Consider the following 21,889-nt stretch of genomic DNA (forward strand, 5'->3'; position numbering starts at 1 on the left):
TATTAAATTACTTTGATTCCTGGTATGAGATACATATTAAAATATTTATACTATTACATAATCTTCTTATATATAAAAATGAATCGCAAAATGTGTTGGTAAGCGCATAACTCGAGAACGGCTGAACCGATTTCGATAATTCTTTTTTTATTATATTCCTTGAAGTACGAGGATGGTTTTTATGTAGAGAAAACGTAAATATGTACCACGGGCGAAGCCGGGGCGGACCGCTAGTAATTAATAAAACTATGAAAGTTCCTAAATACAAATTATTATAAATGTAATTTAAACACTTCTTACCTTATAAATTCCATCGACGAGTTTCGTAAGTTCTTCCGTCTCCATTGTGAGTTTTCTTCAAGTGATCTTCAACGAAAAACAAATGAGAGTCACACTCGATACTTCATTTGGAAACTATCGCGCACAATATTCGATTTTAACACCATTAACACTAAATTCACTTTCCATAACACAGTATTTACTTGTTTTGACGTCTCGCGTTGTGGTCAAATGAGTTAAACAAACACATTCGCTTTCGAAGACATCTGAAACAATGAAAATGTAAATAAATATCTTCACTTTACTTACATTATTGGGTACATACACGCTTTGCCAATAGGCGGATATCATTACATATTATCGCATTTCTCAAAATTGACGTAATATTTTATATTTAAAAACACAATAATATATTTTAACACAAAATACGCAATAATTTAATCCAATTGAAATTATTTCCAAAGCTCTATTTTGAAACAAAATATTAAAGTTCAGCGTTAAGAAAAGTTTACATCGCCACCTTTCAAGTAAAGATCGCGCCGTGCGTTCACTTCGAAGCGACGGAGCGAAGTCCGGTTACTTGGTACGATCTCGCAAGAAGTGTTTGGCAAGAGCCGACCAGCGAGTAACCTTGCTTGTACTGTTAGCCACCTGATTGTTTTGATGAAGTGGAATTTCGGATGGCCTATGTCCTGAGGTCAACGACACACATACCGACGTTTTGTTAAGATATCACAATCAATTAACATACCTTTCAGTGCTGAGGTGAAATCGCTTTCGAAAAATTATTTATTTATATCATTTATATTTAAATATTTGCTAGCAATACGAGATTTTTAGGTAAATTTCTTTGTGTGCGAATATTTTTTGTTAGTATGCGTATGTGGTTTTCCTTTCACTAAATTTAATACGCATATATTTTTTGCGCGCTCAGGTAATGCGTAGAAGTTTTAAAACCAAGCTCATATAAACATTACCTACACACATTGAAATTCGTGAGTTGCAAGTTCGTGACACAAAATATCATAAGCTCGTTACGAAACCGACTCAATGCCACTCAAGTAATTGGCAGTAACTATTACTGCGTTTGTCTTGCCTACATTTGAATGAATATTGAATACAATAGATTGTACTTTCATTTTTACGCCTACTGTTATCAGCCTAAATATTTCTGTATATCAAGATGCATTTATCTACGGACAGGTTGTGACTGTAAAATTTAAAAACAGCATGTATATATTAATCGCTCTGTATTCGCGTCTATATGAGAAATCAAACAAAAAGTTAACATCTCTAAGTTGATTTGTTAAAATTTAGAAGGTTCGTGTTAAGTCTTTTGTGCCCCACCAGAGGCCATTATGTTTATTCGGTAAAATTAAACGAGTCTTTAGGAATTTAGGACTTCCAACAGTAATATTTACTTGCTAATCCCATCTTACTTATAACATCAAAACTAGTTATTAGAAATGGTTTGTTAAAACATTTTACTTAACCATTAAATACCTTTGCTATCTTGAAAACTATTTTGTTTTAGATATTTATGAACTCTACAACTACCTACTGAATAATTTTGGCATAATTAATCAGTTACTTGGCAAAAATACATAATGTATCCGTCCGATCTAATTGTAACTAACTAAGCCTTACTAGTTTTATTTCATTTCCAACGTATACAACATAGTCAAACTAATGATGCGACTATAAAATTAAATTCCTCTGCGTTTTCGCTCACACATTACAGAATAAATTAGTCGTGCTATACAGTATAAATTGTAACTTTCTTAGATCGACGTAATCTTCCTGATGAATTATTACATCGCCGTCAAAACGCCTAAGTGGATGAATCGTGTTGGTGTAAAATTTACATAATTACACAAGAGATGCACTTACTAGATGCTAATCGTATGCATAGCTCGTCGCGACTAGACTTAGTTAAATAGGAATAATAATTCTCACTCGATGTTTGGCAAGCATAAATTAGTTCACTATTGCTTCACCTATTCAGACGTAAATTCATACATTAAATATTGTTTTGGAAAAGGGTATTATATTGTCTGTGCAGCTAGAATATAGTTGTGCTTACAGTCAATCTATATTGGTTAACTAACTTTACATTTGTATTGAAGACTGTTAAAGTGAAGACAGATAATAATCAATGTAAAACAAAAATGGCATGGCCTTTCAGACACCGTCAGTAAATTTGTATTACAAGTAATTAATCTAAGCTTACAGTAAAAGTTGTAAGATAAGCTTAGTATCATAACTTTTTCTTAGCAAATGCACATAACGTTGGAAAAGTTATACACAAAAGAGTTCCAAAACAAATGGTCGCAAACCAAAAAAATAATTAATAATAACAGATGAGTAGTTGCGAAATTTTCGCGGCGAAGTATTGCATAAAACCGGTGAAAGTGTTGTTTTATTTCAGCGTTTCTCAGCTGGTCTAGCATCCCTGCCGCAGGCATACACAGCACGCCGTACACACCCATGAGGGAATTTACTTTATCTTTTTTGTTTTATGCGCACTCAAACTTAACGGTTATTATTTCTATCTATGGTGAAACGGAACTTGATCTTTTCACTGATTTAACTATATTTTAAGGAAGGCTTTTTCAAATGCAGACTTTAGCTGTATTTTACACTCACATGATGGAATTAAAAAGAGATAAAGTGGATAAACAAACTATTTAGCACTTTTTTCATTATTCTCCTATTATATTAAGAAAATAATGGAAATTTGTAAATTTTGTTTAAAATTACTTCACGTGTAGGTGTTCTCGGTGTAAGGAAATAAGTGTGCGAAGGAGCTTGCAGTTTGGACTTTCTAAACTGAATATAAACTTATTGTAAGCGGATCCGGGAGGTTCAGCTCTCGTAACGAACAACTGGGATTGCGAATAGTTTCCGAATCCTATACAAAGCGGAAATCACTACAAGCTTCCGATACACGCGGCGATATTAAATTTTCAAACATAAGCCGTCTACTCGAAACCGTCTGCTTACTTGTAAAGTTTCTTACGTAACTTCGCCAGCTCTCAATTGTCTTTTGAATCGGCAATATTTGATTTTCATATGAGGAGTTATGTTGTAGTGAATTCGTGTGCCAAGTCAGAGAATGGCATAGTCTAGCGTGAGTTAGCACAAAAGGTACGGGCCAACACCGGCACTGTTCTGCTGACGAACCTTGTTATCGCGAATATTATATATTATGCATTGCACCACGGCTGAATATTCATGCAACTGCACTACAGTGCTGCTTAGACAAATCGGATTTGTATCGACAATTCAACTATATTTGCAGGAACTAGATAGCTCTTATTGGATAGGCCAGATAGGCGAAACATTTTATACATTCTTTGAGTGATCACGGCTATATCATATATTATATCTTTATGTTTGGTTCCGAGCGTGCTACTTATGCGCAAATAATATTTCCTTTCATATTATATCTAATAAAAGAGACAAGGAAAACTTCGAAGTCTATTTTTCCAATTAAATATTTGTTTTACCTCTTAAACATTGTAAAAAGATACCAAGTGCGTTAGAAAAAGGATCATTAAATATAAAGACCGAAGTTTTCACAACCAACATTGCCACATTAAAACAATATTTGATGGGCGGCTAATACATGCCAATAAACATTACAAGCAATTTGGATTTACAATCGAACGTCTCTTACCCAATGTTTCATTAATGTTACCGTAGCCAAGTCAGGGACAACGGTTCGATTTGAAAGGCAAATAGTTTCATGGGCAAACCGTCGGTGAACATAAAGTAAACTGCATATGAGATAAGCGGTAGGTGAGAATCAGTCATCCGTCAGCCACAGATGTGGACCTGCTAATGAGATTCCGAAAAGCTCCTGGGAAATAATGCTAGTGCCTGTACTTGCAACCCGACGTTATTTCAATTATTAACGTCCCCTGATTGATATTCAAGGGGTAATCGATAGCGCTTTAATGAAGTATTTAGTGCATTTATTCAAGATTTTCAGCGCAATTTGAGCTGTTCTTTTAACTACATTAATTTACATTATAAGATAGGAAGTAGGGTATTTTGTCGTTATAATCAAAACTAGAATAATCTCAATATTTAACAAACTTAAGCACGAATCAAAATATTCGCTTTCTTAAATAGGTAGGTACGCGAATTAACACCAGTAACTCAACATTATAAAAGCAGTCAAAAATAGTGTATACGTATTGTACAATAAGTTCGTTCGACGAATTCGACGACTGATGTCGACAAAAAGGCAATCTTTTTAATTTTGCCAATGAACATCAAAGAAGAGTGCACTCGGACACAGAAACAGTTTAATCCCGTAGGGTCGAGGAATCATTATTCGGTTGTGATTGCTGCAGTTTGGTTGAATTACAACCTGTCTGCTCACACCCTGCCTGCTCTTGACATCCTACAAAATTGGATACCTCGCGCCACCAGCCAAGTGTTCACTTCATGTGTGAAAATGTTTTCCGAGCGATTTAATTTACATGCTATTTTCATTGAACTAACTTTTATTTACACGCGTAACGTTTTACCCGTTTTCGATTAGCTACACGTACAATCGTACGGTTTTAGTTTCAATATGAATATTCAATAGCTTAAGAAAATACGAGTGAAGGAAAATACGACGATGTAACTCGCTTCTATCGCGTTTTTCTATCAAAAGACCATCTAAGCATTTATTTTTCATAAGATATTTTTCTCGTATATTCGCAGTAGGTGAATAGCTCGTTCAGACATGCTCCTATTGTGACATTTGCTTCTGTGTCGGTAATCTACGCGGGCTCTACCCAGCTATTACGGCTATGACAACAAAGCTCAACATTGTTCGTAAGCCCCAACTCCTACCCTATACTTCAATACCAATCCGTTCGTAAAAGATACGAATAAAAGCGTCCTGTCCTTGTATTTTCTGATGTAGAGCCGCATAAAGTATAGTAATAGGCTTAGATGGAGCATTAAATCGTACAATAAAAAGTTTTATTGTGTCTGTTATGTTGTTGATTGGTACATAATTTGTTAGTTTTGTTCATGAACATTGGAATAAAAAACTTAGTTGGTACTTATTTTGCCTTATATGCAGTAGTTATCTAACACTTAATATATTCCTAAAAATACCATACAAAAACAACAAAATGCTAATGTATTTGGAACTAAAAACACTTTTGGTGCTAAGTACTAATTGAAACGCAAACAAGACATGTACGAATAAGAGCAGTCGTTAATTACGTCACTATTGCCTTAAGTAACATTGCCAAGAAATGTGCGAAATAGTGATTTTTTACACGCGCCGCACCCTCATAATACAAGCTTGAGCTTTCAAATTAGTGTCGCGTGAATAATGCAAGGACAACTTGCAGTCTGCGCTCTTGCGACATAATGTATGACCTAGGCGCTAAGAAAATGAATAACTAGACCCACATTTCATAGTAATGTTATCATTGTCCTTGACTCGAGCTATTTGTGTACGAAGTTTTGTTAATCCTACGAACATAACGACTTTATAGTGTCGTTTTCCGGCCTGCTTGGCAAGAGGCATCTTAGAAAATTCTTATTTTGATGGAAATGAACGCCTACATTCCAAGACTTGAAAAATAAATTTAGTTGAATTTAACTCTGCGAACTATAATTTGGCGTGAGGGTTATCAAAACGGTGTTATAGACGAGACGGGATTCTAAATACAGCATAGACTTAATTTTTAACCATGGCGACACCCTTCGATGTGATACGATTGCTCAATTGGCGAGAAATTGCGACGGGAGTAAGCTGGCGGAAAATTGGCGATATCGTTAATATTCACCCGAAACCGGTGGTTCACGTGGCGACTACAAATAACGAGAAGACAGCTCCCATAGATTTATGTTCTGTCGCTTTAAGTGATATATAGGCCTCAGACCGCTCCCTAGGTATCGATGAATCTCTAATATCGCGGTGATGAGTGCTGTCTTAACTAATATTATTATTATTATAATAAATTACACACAATAATAAATACTTAAATGAAAATACCTAAAATATATTCCTGGATACAATACCGCTTAAATACACACACACACCTATACATAAACTTTTAAGAAAACTTATTACCGTACTCACGAAACTGTAAAAGTGTATACAAAACCTATACAATAATGTAATTGACAGATGAAAAATAAATACTGTCGAACTCTCAAGTTTAAATAAGTATCGAAACTTTGTTAACTTCTCGATAACCATCTAAGCGACACTTTAGCTCGAAGTTTGTTTGGGTAAGTTAAAAATTGCTTAAAGTTGAATCGTCGAAGTCGGGAGCCGAACGTTATACCAATATCAATGGTGCCGTTGAAAAAACACAATATCGCGGCAACATCCGACGTCTCAGGTGGATTTAACTTACTTTTTACAGCTTCATAGAATACTAAATGATAAAGGAGCGATCTTGCAGCGATGCTGCCACCCTCTCTATACTATTTCCTTATCACTTACATTGCAGTTCTTCCTGTATTTCTTTCTACGTAACAACTTGGTTTCACACGTTCAAAATGTGGCAAAAGGTCGATGGTACGTTAGAAGTAAAAGCTTAATCATTCCTTCAATTTGCTTGTTTGAAGTGTTGTGGGCCAACGTTAAGACGTCGGTGTAGGGATATCGGGAACAAAGATATTCCGGTCATGTTTGGGCCCTTGTTGAAACGGGCTGTGTCTACACGAGAAATTTCCGTCCTGACAGCGTTCATTCTCAGGGATAGTATGCCCAGTTCTAAGACAGTGATGAGCTAAGCGGAAGCGAAAGAATAATGTAAGAATAGTTTAGTTACACGGAATTCTTGTTTTTCTTGCGCTTTCTCTGGATATCGTCAGCATGTAATTGTAATGAAAAAAATGTGTATCCTCGTGATTAATGGACATTAGCTTCAGTGAGAATATAAAATTATATAATGTCTTGTTTTTACAATTTACCTCCCCACAAATTCTTGTAAAATATATTATTATCAAATACGATAACGTACTGTACCTATACATGCCAAGTATACAGGGTTATGTAGGTATACGTTCAACTTTCTCTCTGATTATAATAAAACTTCTTTCAAAGTATCAGCTTATATATCATATTCATGAAATTACTGTTTCCAAGAAAACGTTGCATATGAGTCGTTGTTTTAATATGTTCAAAGTGTTACACAAAAAATGTCGAACGCTAAAATTTTATGCGAATGGATGAGATGTTCGTGACCTTACTTTCAACCTACTGTTATGATTATGGGACTCGTTAAAACAAGTACATGACAAATATTATATTTTTAAAGAACAATTTCGTAGAATTCGTTTCGTTAAGTTATATCAAAACACATGCTACTGACACGCGTTGAAGCTTGAACCGTTTTACGCCTTATTCGATAAATAATGACTGTATACATGTATATGTCGTGGCCATATCGTAGATTTGCTCATTTCATGATATGATCGATCATTTCACGAAATGTTCGCATTTCATGAAATGGCCAACATAGTTTGATCAGATCGTTAAATCGTCAACGTTTCACGATATGGCCATCCACATTTGGCCAGATCGTATAAAATTTAAAGAGTCCATAAAATATTAAAATTCAGAATATTCTAAAAACTTGTTTAATGTCATTTAAGTTAGTGCCGCGGCAGCGGCCGGCGAATGCTAGAAGCGAATCGTTTTTGCAATAAAAAACAATTAGGTTAGGTTAGGTTAGACTTTGATAAACAACGCACGAGCCGAGCTAGCAAAGCGAGCGTGCCGCGGCAGCGGCCGGCGAGTGCCAGAAGCGGATCGCTTTTTAAAAAACAAACAATTTTAATACTATAGTAGGATATATAAATATATATCCTAAAAGAAAAAATGCGTCTTAAATTATTTTATTTAAGACGCATTTTTTCTTCAATACATATATAAGATATCCACATTTTCCATAGTACTCGAACCGTCCGCGTCGTAAATTCTTTGCTATGACTTTCTTCATATTGTTATTAAACGAATTATGAAGTTTTTAACTGCGAATAATTAAATTTTCGCAAGCGGCCGCCATCTTATCACATAAACACAGAGCTTGCAGCGCCTCTACCAATGATTAATGTAACTATTTTACGATATGATCAAATAATTTTGATCATTTCATGAAAAAACCGCGCGTTTAGTTGGCCATATCGTGACACATGAATCAGCCAGTCATATCATGAAATGAGCAAATTTACGATATGGCCACGACATATACATGAAATGACTCTAAGTTTTTTAAATATTGAAACAAAGATAAAACATGTAATTTATTAATAATATTAACATGTCATTTGTAGTTGTATTGCAATTTGTCAAAGCATTAGCTCAAATATGTATTTATTCAACTTTATTCACTTCCTTTGGAAGAGCCTTTGAATCGTCATTAAACAGAAATTCATATTTACTACCGGTTTTTACTACGATATACGATTCGTTCAACTTTCTAGATGATCTTGTGGAAGTGTGATTTGTGTAACTTTGCCATTAGAAGATTCTAGTAATAATATATGCTCATAGAATAAGCCTTCTCACATTCTTTGGATAGCTGAAATGACTTCCAAAATAGACTATCAATAAAATCTGGCATCGTTTACAATGCTTGCAATATCCCAAGGCTGTTTAGATAAAATGTTTTGTTCAAAATAAATAAATAAATAGTTCGAGTGGAACCATAATAGTAAGTCTTTTAATTTTCTATCTAAAATCACGGCTAATAAAAAGCAAGAGGTGGTTGTTTTTCTCCTTAATAGTATTTAAACAATTATATTTTAATATTTATAAAAAAAATAACCAAGAGACTAATAAAACTGAAAGCATTAATAAGCAAGCGACTTATGGTATAGCAATATATTAAATGCAATGCAAATCATCAAAGGTCATAAATCCAGTTTGGTTTTGCCGGACACTTTAATACGGTTTAATTTTCACGTAGCCGCACATCAAACCATTCTCCGGTCAGATTAAATTTATTTTATTGCACATTTTAACGTTTGTTGGTACAATTACGGGGATATTGTTCTCCAAATCGGTTTCTTGCAATCATCTTTTTTCAACTTAAATAGAACATTGAAATTTAAATGAAGAATTAAGAAGGAAATTAAACACAAAAATGCTAACAAACGAGGTTTTTCGATTTCTTAACTTCTCATTTCAACTATTAGATTAAAATGTATGTGCAAACAAACCATAAAAGTGCTTTATTAAATATGAAAAACATAATATTTAAGTTTACTTCGTAACGCCTGAATTAATTTCAAAATATTTGTAACTTTTACTTTGCATGGAATTCGTTTACACGCTCTATAGACTACAAGCCCGCATAGGACAAAAATATGGGTCAAATGAACCACCAGGGGACATATCTAGAACGATAGAAGAGCAAAAAATAATAAGATTCATCACTATGCCGTCACTTGTAAGCTGTCCAACTGAGTGCAGATGAGAATTGAAAAGTACAGATAGACTCGGTAAATTTTGGTCATATATTTTTGTACGGCATTCTTAACCATCGATAGATCCATTAAAAATAATAAGAAACCGCTCAGTGCCGTACAAAAATGGTGGTCCACCAAGTCGGAATTTTTATTTAATTTCCGAGAGTTACCGGGGGTAAATTTGGTCATTTGACCATGTATGGCATCTGTGTCATACTATTGCTATACTGCTTTTAATCCATTATTCCGCAACGCCGTACAAAAATCATGGGGACAAGGGGAAAAAATCGAGAGTTGTAATCCCCTCTCTTTCCCCACTCCAGGGGGTCATTTGACACAACACGAAATAAATTTATTTTTTAAGTATTTTATGCATAGATAATATTTTTTCATGTGCCGTACATTTTCGTTGGTTCAAAGGGGAAAAATCTGAAAAAGAAAAAAATCCATATAACGAAATGTTTGCTTTATATTTTTATAATAAAATATAAATATACATTAATATTAAGAAGCTCGAGGTGGTTAATTATCACCTTGGAAAGTCGGAGTCAGGTGGAATGGACTTCGTTAAATTGATGAACTAATAAAAAAGCTATGAACGAAAAGATGTGAATTACTTATATGCAATCAGTCCATGAATACAGGTAAAGTCTCAAGCAAATGCTAGTAATACATACATATTCAAAATGTACAAGTAAAGCGCTTTCAAATGATACCAAACACTGCATATTTATCTTAACTTTATTTTTTTACTCTGTATGTTTTGTCCGCTAGAGGGCGCCACATTAGATTTTGTGAAACCCCATATAGCCTTTAGCTAGCTGGTCGCTGGTTATCCAGTGAACAATTCAGACGCTTCTAATGATATGTCATTTGTCGAATTCTGATAAGTAGTTTAGAAGTTACGAGGGAATAGATGAACATACATACATGACCTGTAAACAACCATAACCCTCCTTTTGCTTTGCCGTAGTTGGGTAAAAATATGTTAATGCCGTACTGTATCAAATGGCCATAAAGCACCCTTAAAATTGTAGCTTTCGTCGCTTTCATCAGCCTAAAAGATGTGATCTGCACAAAAATGTACGGCATCGTTTTTTCCTAATTTATCTATGTTAATACTATTTAAAACAACGGATAAAGTGTAGAAAACTATTATATGTATTTCATTAATCTACGATGTTTAAACTTTAACAAAATTTCTGGTTTTGTATTTCTCTATAACTTTTTTTAGAACGGTTTCTTTTGAACGGCAATACTATACAACAATTGAATTTTACAATATCATGTTAAAAAAAAAGTTCCCGTACAGGGTCAAATGACCTTACAGCTCTTTATATCAAGAATTCGATGAAATTAAGATGATTATTGGTATACATTTAAAAGAACAATTATTTTTTGACGGCATTGCTTTTAATAGTACTTTTGAGTGCTAGATAATGTTTTGGAACCGAAGCCGTACTTAGTCAAATGACCCCCTGGAGTGGGGAAAGAGAGGGGATTGCAACTCTCGATTTTTTCCCCTTGGCCCCACGATTTTTGTACGGCGTTGCGGAATAATGGATTAAAAGCAGTATAGCAATAGTATGACACAGATGCCGTACATAGTCAAATGACCAAATTTACCCCCGGTAACTCTCGGAAATTAAATAAAAATTCCGACTTGGTGGACCAACATTTTTGTACGGCACTGAGCGGTTTCTTATTATTTTTAATGGATCTATCGATGGTTAAGAATGCCGTACAAAAATATATGACCAAAATTTACCGAGTCTACCTGTACTTTTCAATTCTCATCTGCACTCAGTTGGACAGCTTACAAGTGACGGCATAGTGATGAATCTTATTATTTTTTGCTCTGCTATCGTTCTAGATATGTCCCCTGGTGGTTCATTTGACCCATATTTTTGTCCTATGCGGGCTTGTAGTCTACTATTGCATCAGCTTAGCTTTTTATGATAATTTCACTTTCCATTTATATTTATCCAAAAATAGGAACTGTTTTAGAAAATATAAACGACATTACGTAAAAAATGTAACCAATTTAACTTTATGGCATTAAACGGGAAATTATCGTATTTTTGTGATTTGTTAAATTTTCTCAGCACTACTGGAACTCATTAAATTATAAGAAGTAGGTAAGAGCAATATATAGTTCTTGATATCTGAAATAATAGTATGCAATATGAGTCTGCTCCATATTCTTAAGAATTTCTAACAATTCTTGTTCAGGAATGTCAATATCTTCTAATTGGTCGTTGTCACAAATCAGGCTCTTTATATGTTAGTGGCCTCTCCTTGCTTCTGTTACAAATGTTTATTACTGCACGACTCAGCGAATTTACGAAAAATATACGGAACCCGCATCTCGTATAAACACCTTTGATGTTTGATATAAAAAATAACTATATTTTGTTTCATAAGCATGTAATGCGAATAAAATGAAACGACTCTATAAGTGGGGTTGTTCTCGCTTGTGGAAAAGAAATTATGAAACCTGGCCCGGCAAATTGCAATGTAAGCTTCAGCTTGAATTTGATTTTTATTTACCGGCTTCAGAATTGTTGTGAGTAATTTTATGTGAGCTTCTAACGTATAAATAAATACATTTAAGTAATAATTTACTCGTTTTTAACGATATTATACATATTAGAAAAGGTTTATATTGGAGAAAAAGATTAAATTTTATCGTGAACAACTTTATTTTATAGTTCTCATCACTGTAGTATTTTATAGAATTAATGTTCAAAGATCAAAAATAAATGTAATAAACAATTATGTATAGATATACATATAGCTCAGAAAGGGGCAGAGTAAGGGAACTTTACGAGCGGATTTCGTACATTTTTTGTACGATCAACCCTTATCAAATAAAACTTATTGGATGATAAGAATTGATTTCACTTCTCTATAAAACGTAAGACAAACTTATATAGATTATAAGTGACAGCATACTGTCTATAAAAATGCATTATAATTTCAAAGAATGGCTATAAATTATAAATTGCAATTACTTTATCGGAAAATAAAAGTCATGTCGAAATCCCTTCCGTGAACGGTTAAACCGAGATTGCTGACTCGTGAACATTTACTTTCATTTATCAGAAGGGGCCAATAGATCACCAACTGCGTCCCGGTAATATTATGAGCTATTACGTATAGTGATTGTTTGGAACGCCACCTGTTTATACACATTAGTTTTAATTATTATAACTCATATTACAGTGTACGCGAGATATACAGGGTGTCCCAAAAAGTAGTGATGAACGGAAGCTGGGAGGTAGAGGACCTAGAGAGCTATCCGAATCACCCCCATGTATGTTATGCGATTTTTCGTATTTTCGGAGTTATGACATTTTTTTCAATTTTTCATCTATCGCTGAGTACGATGAGATTTTTATTTATGGTGACGTGACTTATTGCGCTAGATGCTTGATTTTTTTTTGTGTGGTAAGCTGAAAGATAGGCCAATTCAGTATGGTAACATTTACTATCGTTAGATCTTCGAATGGAATAAAAAAAGAATTAAATGCCAAGAAAGATAAAATTACCCAGTATGTTCACAACTTCAAGGGCCCATAAAAAAATAAAATCACATAAAAAAAGTTTTCCATTTGGCTTTTAAAAACTCGCTCTATCTATCAGGTAGCTACCCTAAAAATTTCATTTTATTATTCAGAAGGCTTCAATCGAAAAATTGAAATCTAAATGTGGTAAGTGCAAAAATTTTATTAACATGATGATCATTAAAACCAAATTAAAACCCATAAATAGGTGTTTAATTACCAGAAATTTTTAAAATAACCCCGCTGTTGCTCAATGCAAGTGCGACATCACCGTAAAAAGTTGTCTTTTAAATGTCTGAATGCCCTTTTATCATTTTTAATGGTTTCTTCTGCTACTATGAATTTCCGGGTTATTTCGTCCAAATTGTAGCATTCTCTCAAGTAGCCGAGGTCTTTTTAGTATCCCCATTGAAACAAATCAATGGGGTTTAGGTCGAGGGACCGTGCAGGCCAGGCTTTAAGGCAGGCGTCACCAGCGCATGCGCAGGCTGCAACGACCAATCCATCTTTCAGGGTATCTTTGCCCTTTAGCCTGGCCTCGACGGTCCCCGGACATAAACCCTATTGATTTTTTTCCGTGGGGATACTACAAAGACGAGAGACTGCCACAATTTGAACGAAATAACCTGGAAATTCATAGTAGCAGAAGAAACCATTAAAAATGATAAAAGGGCATTCAGACATTTAAAAGACAACTTTTTACGGTGATGTCGCACTTGCACTGAGCAATAGCGGGGTCATTTTAAAAATTTCTGGTAATTAAACACCTTGTTATTGGTTTTAATTTGTTTTTATTAATCATCATGTTAATTCAATTTTTGCACTTACCTCATTTAGATTTCAATTTTTCGATTGAAGCCTTCTGAATAATAAAATGAAATTTTCAGGGTAGCTACCTGATAGATAGAGCAAGTTTTTAAAAGCCAAATGGAAAACTTTTTTTATGTGATTTTATTTTTTTACGGGCCCTTGAAGTGGAGAACATACTGGGTAATTTTATCTTTCTTGGCATTTTAATTCTTTTTTTTTATTCCATTCAAAGATCTAACGATAGTAAATGTTACCATACTGAATTGGCCTATCTTTCAGCTTAGCACACAAAAAAAATCAAGCACCTTCCGCAATAATTGACGTCACCATGAGTGAAAATATCACCGTACTCGGCGATAGGTGAAAAATTGAAAAAAACGTCATAACTCCGAAAATACGAAAAATCGCATAACATACATGGGGGTGATTCGGATAGCCCTTTAGGTCCTCTACCTCCCAGCTTCCGTTCATCACTACTTTTTGGGACACCCTGTATAATAGAACCGCATAGGACTCTACTAAATTGTATTTAAAAATTGGAGTTTTAATTTTAAGTATTAAAGGTACCTACGATATAAAAGTGTCTCTTCAAATTTTTACTTAGCACGTTATATTTTTCCTTATTGCGCTCCTTCACTGAGCTTCCTTGTGATAATGCTGTAGCTTATCTTAAATTGAAAAAGAAGACAAGGAACGTTATATTTAAGTATGAACGAGCGTTAGAATGCGAACAATATTGTACAATTGTTAGAAACAACAACAAAGCACACAATAGAAAACAAGTAATCAAATTTAAAAATTCCATCCCTAGCAAATGTCACAAACGAGATCACCGAATAAAACAAACATCAGCGTTCGTATGTTAACGACTTAACAAAACGGCCAAAAAATATTGTTCCAATTGAGTATTGCGTGCAAAAACTCGCCTATTAACGTTAAGTTAAATACGACGTTTATATCCATTAGGGGTAGTTCCGACGCGCACCGGGTAATCATATTCCGAGCAGGCGCGGCATAAATCAAGAGGAGAGCCACGGGCAAAAACAACAAAACTGGACTTAACCGACCGCCCTGACCGATGTTTATTGTAGCTTTTATATTTCCATGATACGCGATGACCAATTTTTATTTCCCGAATAAAAAGATCTCGGCCCAAATTATACTGGAAGAGGTTCACATAGATTTTCAATGATCCACTTATTTACGATTATATTGAGATTCCTTTGTCGTTTATTTTTGTTTCTATCGTTCCTTTGGCCTACGTTTTATTAAAGACACAACGTCAATAAAAAGTATGATCCATATTTGCTTTCACGATCACTTCTTTATAAGTGTAATTTCCCAGAACAGAGCAATCGTGGAATGATTGCAGAGTCAAGACAATATCCATTTAAATACAATATAAGATATGAGGTTTATTTATATTTATGAGGTTTAATGTTCTTATAAAATCTTTACTAACCTTTTAGCTAATATAATATGCTTTCATAATAAATTATTTCTTATCAAGTTTACAAGAAGCTTACAAGGTGAAACAATTTTGCGAACCTCACGTAAAGTATATTGGAACAAAAATAACGTACTTAACATCGACACTCAGTTATCGACAAAACATCACACTCTCATAAGCTGATGGAGTCGAAAGTACCAACTAATTTTCTTCAAGTTTTCTCTCAGTAAAAGCGCACACGTGATAACTACAAGCTAAGTAATGAAACATAACTAAGCGCTTTCTAGATACGATATTGCGTACATTTTGCTATATTATGACACTAATTTTTCATATTATTTTAACAGCAAATATTTAATTTCTAAATACAAAAGCAAACACAATAAATGCATATTTCAACATTAAAATGTAAAACAGATGATAATATATATGTTTGTTTATTCCTTTTCAGGGAGCGTAAAGGGTCTCGCCTGTCGACTTTACACCTCGCCGTAAAACCGCTTACTGAAAATAAATATTTAATGTTTCAAGGAATATGAAATATATTTTTCTTCACTGTCCGGCAAACTTTCAGCTGTCTTATCATATTGCGGCGCTAATGGGTGAACTAGTACGAGTTACGAGCTAAAAGGATTTCAGTTCCTTCATATATGTACACAGAAGCTTTTCGTTTCATAGAATTACATTTATTAAATGGAAGTTCTTTTTGCTGTTAATAGAGTGAACGCTTAAAACGTGGAGTACATGTAATGATAATGTTGTGAATTTAATTATACTAATCTCTGTTTAAAGCACTTTAAAACGCGAATAAAAAATAAATTTAAGCTCTTTTAAAATAACTGCTGAAAGCTTCATAAAAATTAAATTATATTTTCAATACCAGACAAAACATGCTTTGAATAGAAATGTAAATACAAATAATCAAGAATAGAATAGGATTAACGATACAATTTGTATTTAAATGCATACATATAAATTAAGTACGTACTTATAAGTCAAGTATGCGTATTGCGTAGCCTTGCAAAAGGTAGTTCCACTACGTTTCACAAGTTCTTTCTTGAACCGAAAGCGAGTGGCTAGTTACTATTAAATATTTTTTAATTACATAGTTTAAGTGGAGCAGTACAAGCCTCGGTCACCGACTTGCAGTTTCCAATTTGAGTTTCCGATTAAAATTAGCCCCAGTAATCCGCGAGAGCCAATTAAAAATATTCATCAATCCTGACTGGATAAATGTACTTATATTTATGATCTACATTTTTACTCTTGTGGCAAATAAATATTTCCTGATATGACATTCGTATGCAATATCATAAAATATTGAGTGTTGAGTACGAAGCGCAGTGATTTTAGTATTTCAAAATAATTCACTTTAAATATACAATAATTTTTGTTATTTGTTGTTATTCATTTCGAACAGACAATAATTTTCGATTTCTCTTGTTTATTGTTGTGTTTGGACAATTGTTTATTAAATGAATAAATTGAAAAAGCTTTTAATATTGAAAGTGCAGCAGTGTTGTTTTTAATTTGTTGTATGACTTATCTTTGTGTCAATGGGGAACAGATTTTTTGACCTCATTTTAATTTTGAATAATCATTTTACAATTTCTACCACCAATTTGAATACTCGTACACCGTTGTATATTAAAACAGACACCAAGAATTTATCTAATAAGTTTCTATCGACAAAAAACTTAAGTTCCTGATCTATTGATATCAATCTTATTTTAAATCCGGATGGCTCTAACAAAAAATATCACCCTCACGCCCCAGTATTAGAGCGCTTATGCAATATATTCTGATAGCCCTTAATCTGCATTAAGCTATGCAAAGACGACAGACGTTGATATACAGGATTATTTAAATAGCCTCGAATTTTCATACGTTATATTACATACTTAAGGGACATAGCTCGTTTACTGTTTGCTGTGACTTATAAGAGCAAGCTATATTGTTATTTTTATTGAATTAAATTAAAATAACTGCGTATAGTATTTAGCATACGCTTCTAAGATGATTCTATTAAAATAAAAATTGTATCGTAAAGTTTTACGATTTCACTATTAAACTTCTTTCATATTCACTTGTTGCAAGTATTCAGTAGCAAGATATTTAAATCAATAAACTGCAAAAAGCTTCACAAAGAAACGAAAAACACTGGTTAAAGTGTTCCCTACAGTAGGGTTGGCCGATCGCCCCGGGCAGCAGTCAAAACTGTAACTCCCGGTCGGAAATAAGTAGGATAGGGTTAAAAGTTCATCCTGCCGTAATCCGAAAAAACAAAATTGTATCCTCTTTTTATGATGGAAAAATATTACGCGGATATATTATTATGATAAGGATGTTTGCTTTTTAATAAATCTGTTAGAAAGAAAAAAGCACAAAACATACCAGCTCTACAACAGGACTCTATATATTATAGTAAAAGTACATTGTAGACATTTAATAGAGAAAACTTTAATTAGAATCCCTACAACATATATAATATTATTCATTAGAATTGAATACACCATCAGGCGACAATTAGCAATCAATTATTATAATACAGAACTGCATTACAATACAGTGCAACATCTGCATGCGATTAAGCGTAAGACCCGCCACGTCCTATTCTCTTATTAAATCCATAAGCTGTTTATCGATATCGCATTGCTTTACAGTATCGGGTATTGTTTTAAATGGTGGCTGCTAATCGGATCGTGGAACGCACAACGCACGCCCCGACAACTGCGCAAACGTTAACGTCATTAAATTTAATGCAATTATAGATAATACAGTTCACGCTCACTGTCAATGCACATGTAATGATATTAATTAATATGTTTAGTTCGCTTCACGCTAATTTAATCATGTGTCATTACGATTAATCGCTCGCTGACTGGCCATCGATTAGTGTTATTTGATTTCGCGTAACAAATATGAAATTATTAGTGCTCTAATTGATGTTATAGAGCTTTATGCTGGGAAATAATTTACCTAGTTATAATTTCAGTTTCGAGAACGGAATATTTTATTTACATTTACATTTTTTAAGATTCAATTTTTTTTTAATTACACGTTTCTTTTTATTCAAGGCTTAAAATATAAAAAAAACCCTGAAAAACAAAACAAGTTCATAAAAGTAGATTGCTTCAATGACCGTTTATTTTTAAATCAAACATACTGTATTCAAATGAGTAACGCGGAAGAATAATGCGCGGGACGTGTTAAGCACAGGTTATATTAGAATATACACAATCTGTGGCAGTAATTCGTGTTTGAAACTGTATTTTCGTTGCGGACGGCTCTAATCCGTTTAGGGGACTGCAACGCTATACGTGCGCGGCCTAATGTGGACGCAGCTAACGTTGGCTATTTTATCTTGTTGTTTTAATGTGTATTTTATAACATTCGACTAAAGACTACATTTGAATGTATTCCCAGCCCGGTGCGCCGTTCAATGGAGTAACGTATGAGTAGACCTCATAAAGCCTCTGTCACATGGACTGTCACAACACGACAGCGCGACGCAGTGTGGTATTTTCCTAATAATGCCAAATATTGGCGCTATTTCGCGATATTCCTACAAAGCATTTATAAAATAGGTTTTTTTTCTCCTGCATATTTAAATTCAAAATTCTCTATGCTGAGAAAAGATTGTAAAAATTATTATACAATATATAAGATTACATACATTACTCTCCTCAAACAGCGGCTCCTCTTACGTGGTACCTGGAAAAACAAAACAATAATTATTTTCATGAAACACAACAAATATTTTATATTTTTAGCTGTTCACATAGCATTTATCATCAGTTTTCTAACATTGAGTTCAGTGGTACGTGTTAATAGAACGGTGCCCGAATTCTAAGCGCGAATGCTTCACCCACTGAATGGTAATACTGACCCGACTATAAACAATGGTATTTGTTCTTATTCAACGTGCTCTTCTAGTGGATAGATTTACAATTATCTTTTTGATACTCTATAAGAGTACATTTAACTGTTTAGGTGTATATTTCCTAATTATTTGATTATCGGTTGTTTATGGTTCTAAATGAAGTTGACTGCTTTGTATTTTTTAGACAACTTAGCCTTTGCCGAACATACGATTATAATAAAAAACAAACTATATTAACTGTAGTGAAACGAAACGTAATTATTTTCCATCGGGCGATCCATCAGCTGTCACTCACTGGTATTGCCAGTACATATTAGTTTTTACCTATATTTTTTATATAATTACTGTGGCTACGAACATTTAACAAAAAATTGAAATATTTTATACAGTCAATTTATAACGTCCCATAAACCCTCAAAGGTCAGACTTCCTTGAATAAAAATGGTCCTTCGAAGAGCGGAAACGAATAGAAAGAGCTTCCCAGGCCAATCATAGTATCAAAGACTTTTGCATTCGTCTGTCTGAGGCTTTGAGCTTCGTCTATTGTTGTGTGACAAAAGTCGCGTCGTGCGATTAAATTTTCATGATGTCCCGTCGTCAGTTACGTAAAGCAGATGTTCAGTGGGGTTTATACTGCACAACACACAAAAACTTGAATGAGAAACAAAGCGTTGTGATTTGCGAACCCGTAAAAGGAATTGTTAAACGAGTTTACCTAGTTTTGCTAAATAAAAATATAAAAGCGGGGTTATTTTAGTGAATGCTCAAAGTAAACAGGCACGTCTACATAATGGGTAGAGCACATATTGTGTAAAATAAATAAGAGCGTTGTACTACAATAATTCATTACCGTTATTTATTTACTGGAATGGATTGGTCGATATTGATTATCGAGCGTCCCAGAATATGACTAAAATATTTATTTGCTCTAAAATTTTCCGTTTTTTATCTCATATTAAATTGAGTAAACATGTCGGAGTTTTTAATTTTTCATTTCTATGTGTAATATATGTGCATTTATTATTTACTTATATCCAACAAACATTTTTCATTAATTCATTCAGTTTTCCTCTCTACTTGAGCGGGAATTCACATTACGCGCGGGCATAGACCAATCTATATTATTATGAATTGGGTCGTATTTTAGCGAATAATTTACACTGTAAGATGTAATAATATATTTAGTTCACGGATATTTGTCGTCCTTCCAAAATTAAGTATAGGATTTTTTTTAACTTCCAATATCACCGTAAATGCAAAGTCAATACTATTTATGCTAAACAATTTGTACGTTTCCATATTGAGAGAGTTACAGATAGCATATTGCCAAAACAGGCGATATGATTAATTTATTGACAGATTTATGACGATCATAAATCTTTACAGGATGACACACATTCACTGACCACGGAGAACGATAACCAGATGCTGTAGGGAATGTTTTTTTCACACAACATAGCACACACACTGTATCAATAGACAATAAAATATTATTATCTATTGATACAGAATTAATTTCATTGACATTTAATTGTTTAGGGCTTAGGCTAATTTGCAGGCTTCGTATTGTTTGGAATAAATTTAAAGTTAAAACGGAATTGTTATCATTGTTACCGTCATCATCTGTACATTCTAACTTCTCAAACTATTATATCAAATTACATTTATGTTCCAAGCACCGCCTTGTAATTTGTATGTCACCCCCCTTACATAAGAAGCCTTTCTGTATTTCTGAAGACTCCTTTATAGCATAAAATATGTATGATATAAATAACATTGTTACTTTTTGACCTAGTGACTCTTGAAGATAGAGCTCTACTTTTTTCAGTTTAATTAGTCTTACCCATTGTTAAAATATATTTTTTTTTGCTTTATCAAAACACTGACTAGTAAAAAGGTCAATAATTTTGTCAAACTTACTTTGATTTTAAGTTTATAAATATATTTGAGGGGTACAATAATTAATGAATTAAACCTTTCTAAAACAATATAATATATATAGTATAGACAAAATTCAAACAAGAATGACGATGATAAACGCCAATCTTTATGTTATGTTCACTACGGAATGGCTGAGTTTCTCACCCAATGACTGGAATCCCTCGTAAATACCACAATATTTGATCCGAAAAATCCATAAAATTAAGCTGCTGAAAATGACATGTCAAAGGCAGAGGGTGCTTTGAGGCAGGGATACACTGAGATGATTTATTATAATTTACTATCTTATTACTAAGACGAATTTTTCTGACAAGCAATAAAAATAACATTTATAGGTTGCTATTTTTTAGGGTTTTAGTTTTATCGGATAAATAATTTTAAATTATTCACTATACTAAAATCCTAAATCTAAGAATGCATTTGCATTTCGTAGTAACTGAAATATTTTAAATAACTAGAAATACTCTTACTTAAATTACATCTTACTTAAATTCTGTTTCTTCCTCTATGACCACA

At 33.5% G+C, this 21,889-nt stretch overlaps 2 protein-coding genes across 6 annotated transcripts in view; both read right to left on the bottom strand.

The window, feature by feature from the left end:
• LOC149486596 (uncharacterized) overlaps positions 1 to 21,889 on the bottom strand; it is a 275,063-nt gene that overhangs the window by 67,255 nt on the left and 185,919 nt on the right. The gene's annotated exons all lie outside the window — the stretch shown is intronic.
• Positions 1 to 21,889, bottom strand: part of IRSp53 (Insulin receptor substrate 53 kDa) — a 132,355-nt gene that overhangs the window by 35,838 nt on the left and 74,628 nt on the right. For 3 of the 5 annotated variants that reach the window (XM_089698260.1, XM_089698258.1, XM_089698262.1), the window contains 2 exons: positions 19,226 to 19,263; positions 301 to 545 (listed from right to left, as the gene is read on the bottom strand). In XM_089698260.1, the coding sequence (XP_089554386.1) occupies positions 301 to 345 (45 nt within the window). In that variant the 5' untranslated portion in view covers positions 346 to 545; positions 19,226 to 19,263. Of the gene's footprint in view, positions 1 to 300; positions 546 to 799; positions 891 to 19,225; positions 19,264 to 21,889 lie in introns of those variants that run through there. The other 2 variants (XM_089698259.1, XM_089698261.1) reach the window with 2 other exon arrangements.

The sequence above is a fragment of the Colias philodice genome, chromosome 8, assembly GCF_061535455.1.
Source record: "Colias philodice isolate Cphi_HAF_F1 chromosome 8, ilColPhil1 Martin Lab GWU primary, whole genome shotgun sequence".
Lineage (NCBI taxonomy): Eukaryota > Metazoa > Arthropoda > Insecta > Lepidoptera > Pieridae > Colias > Colias philodice.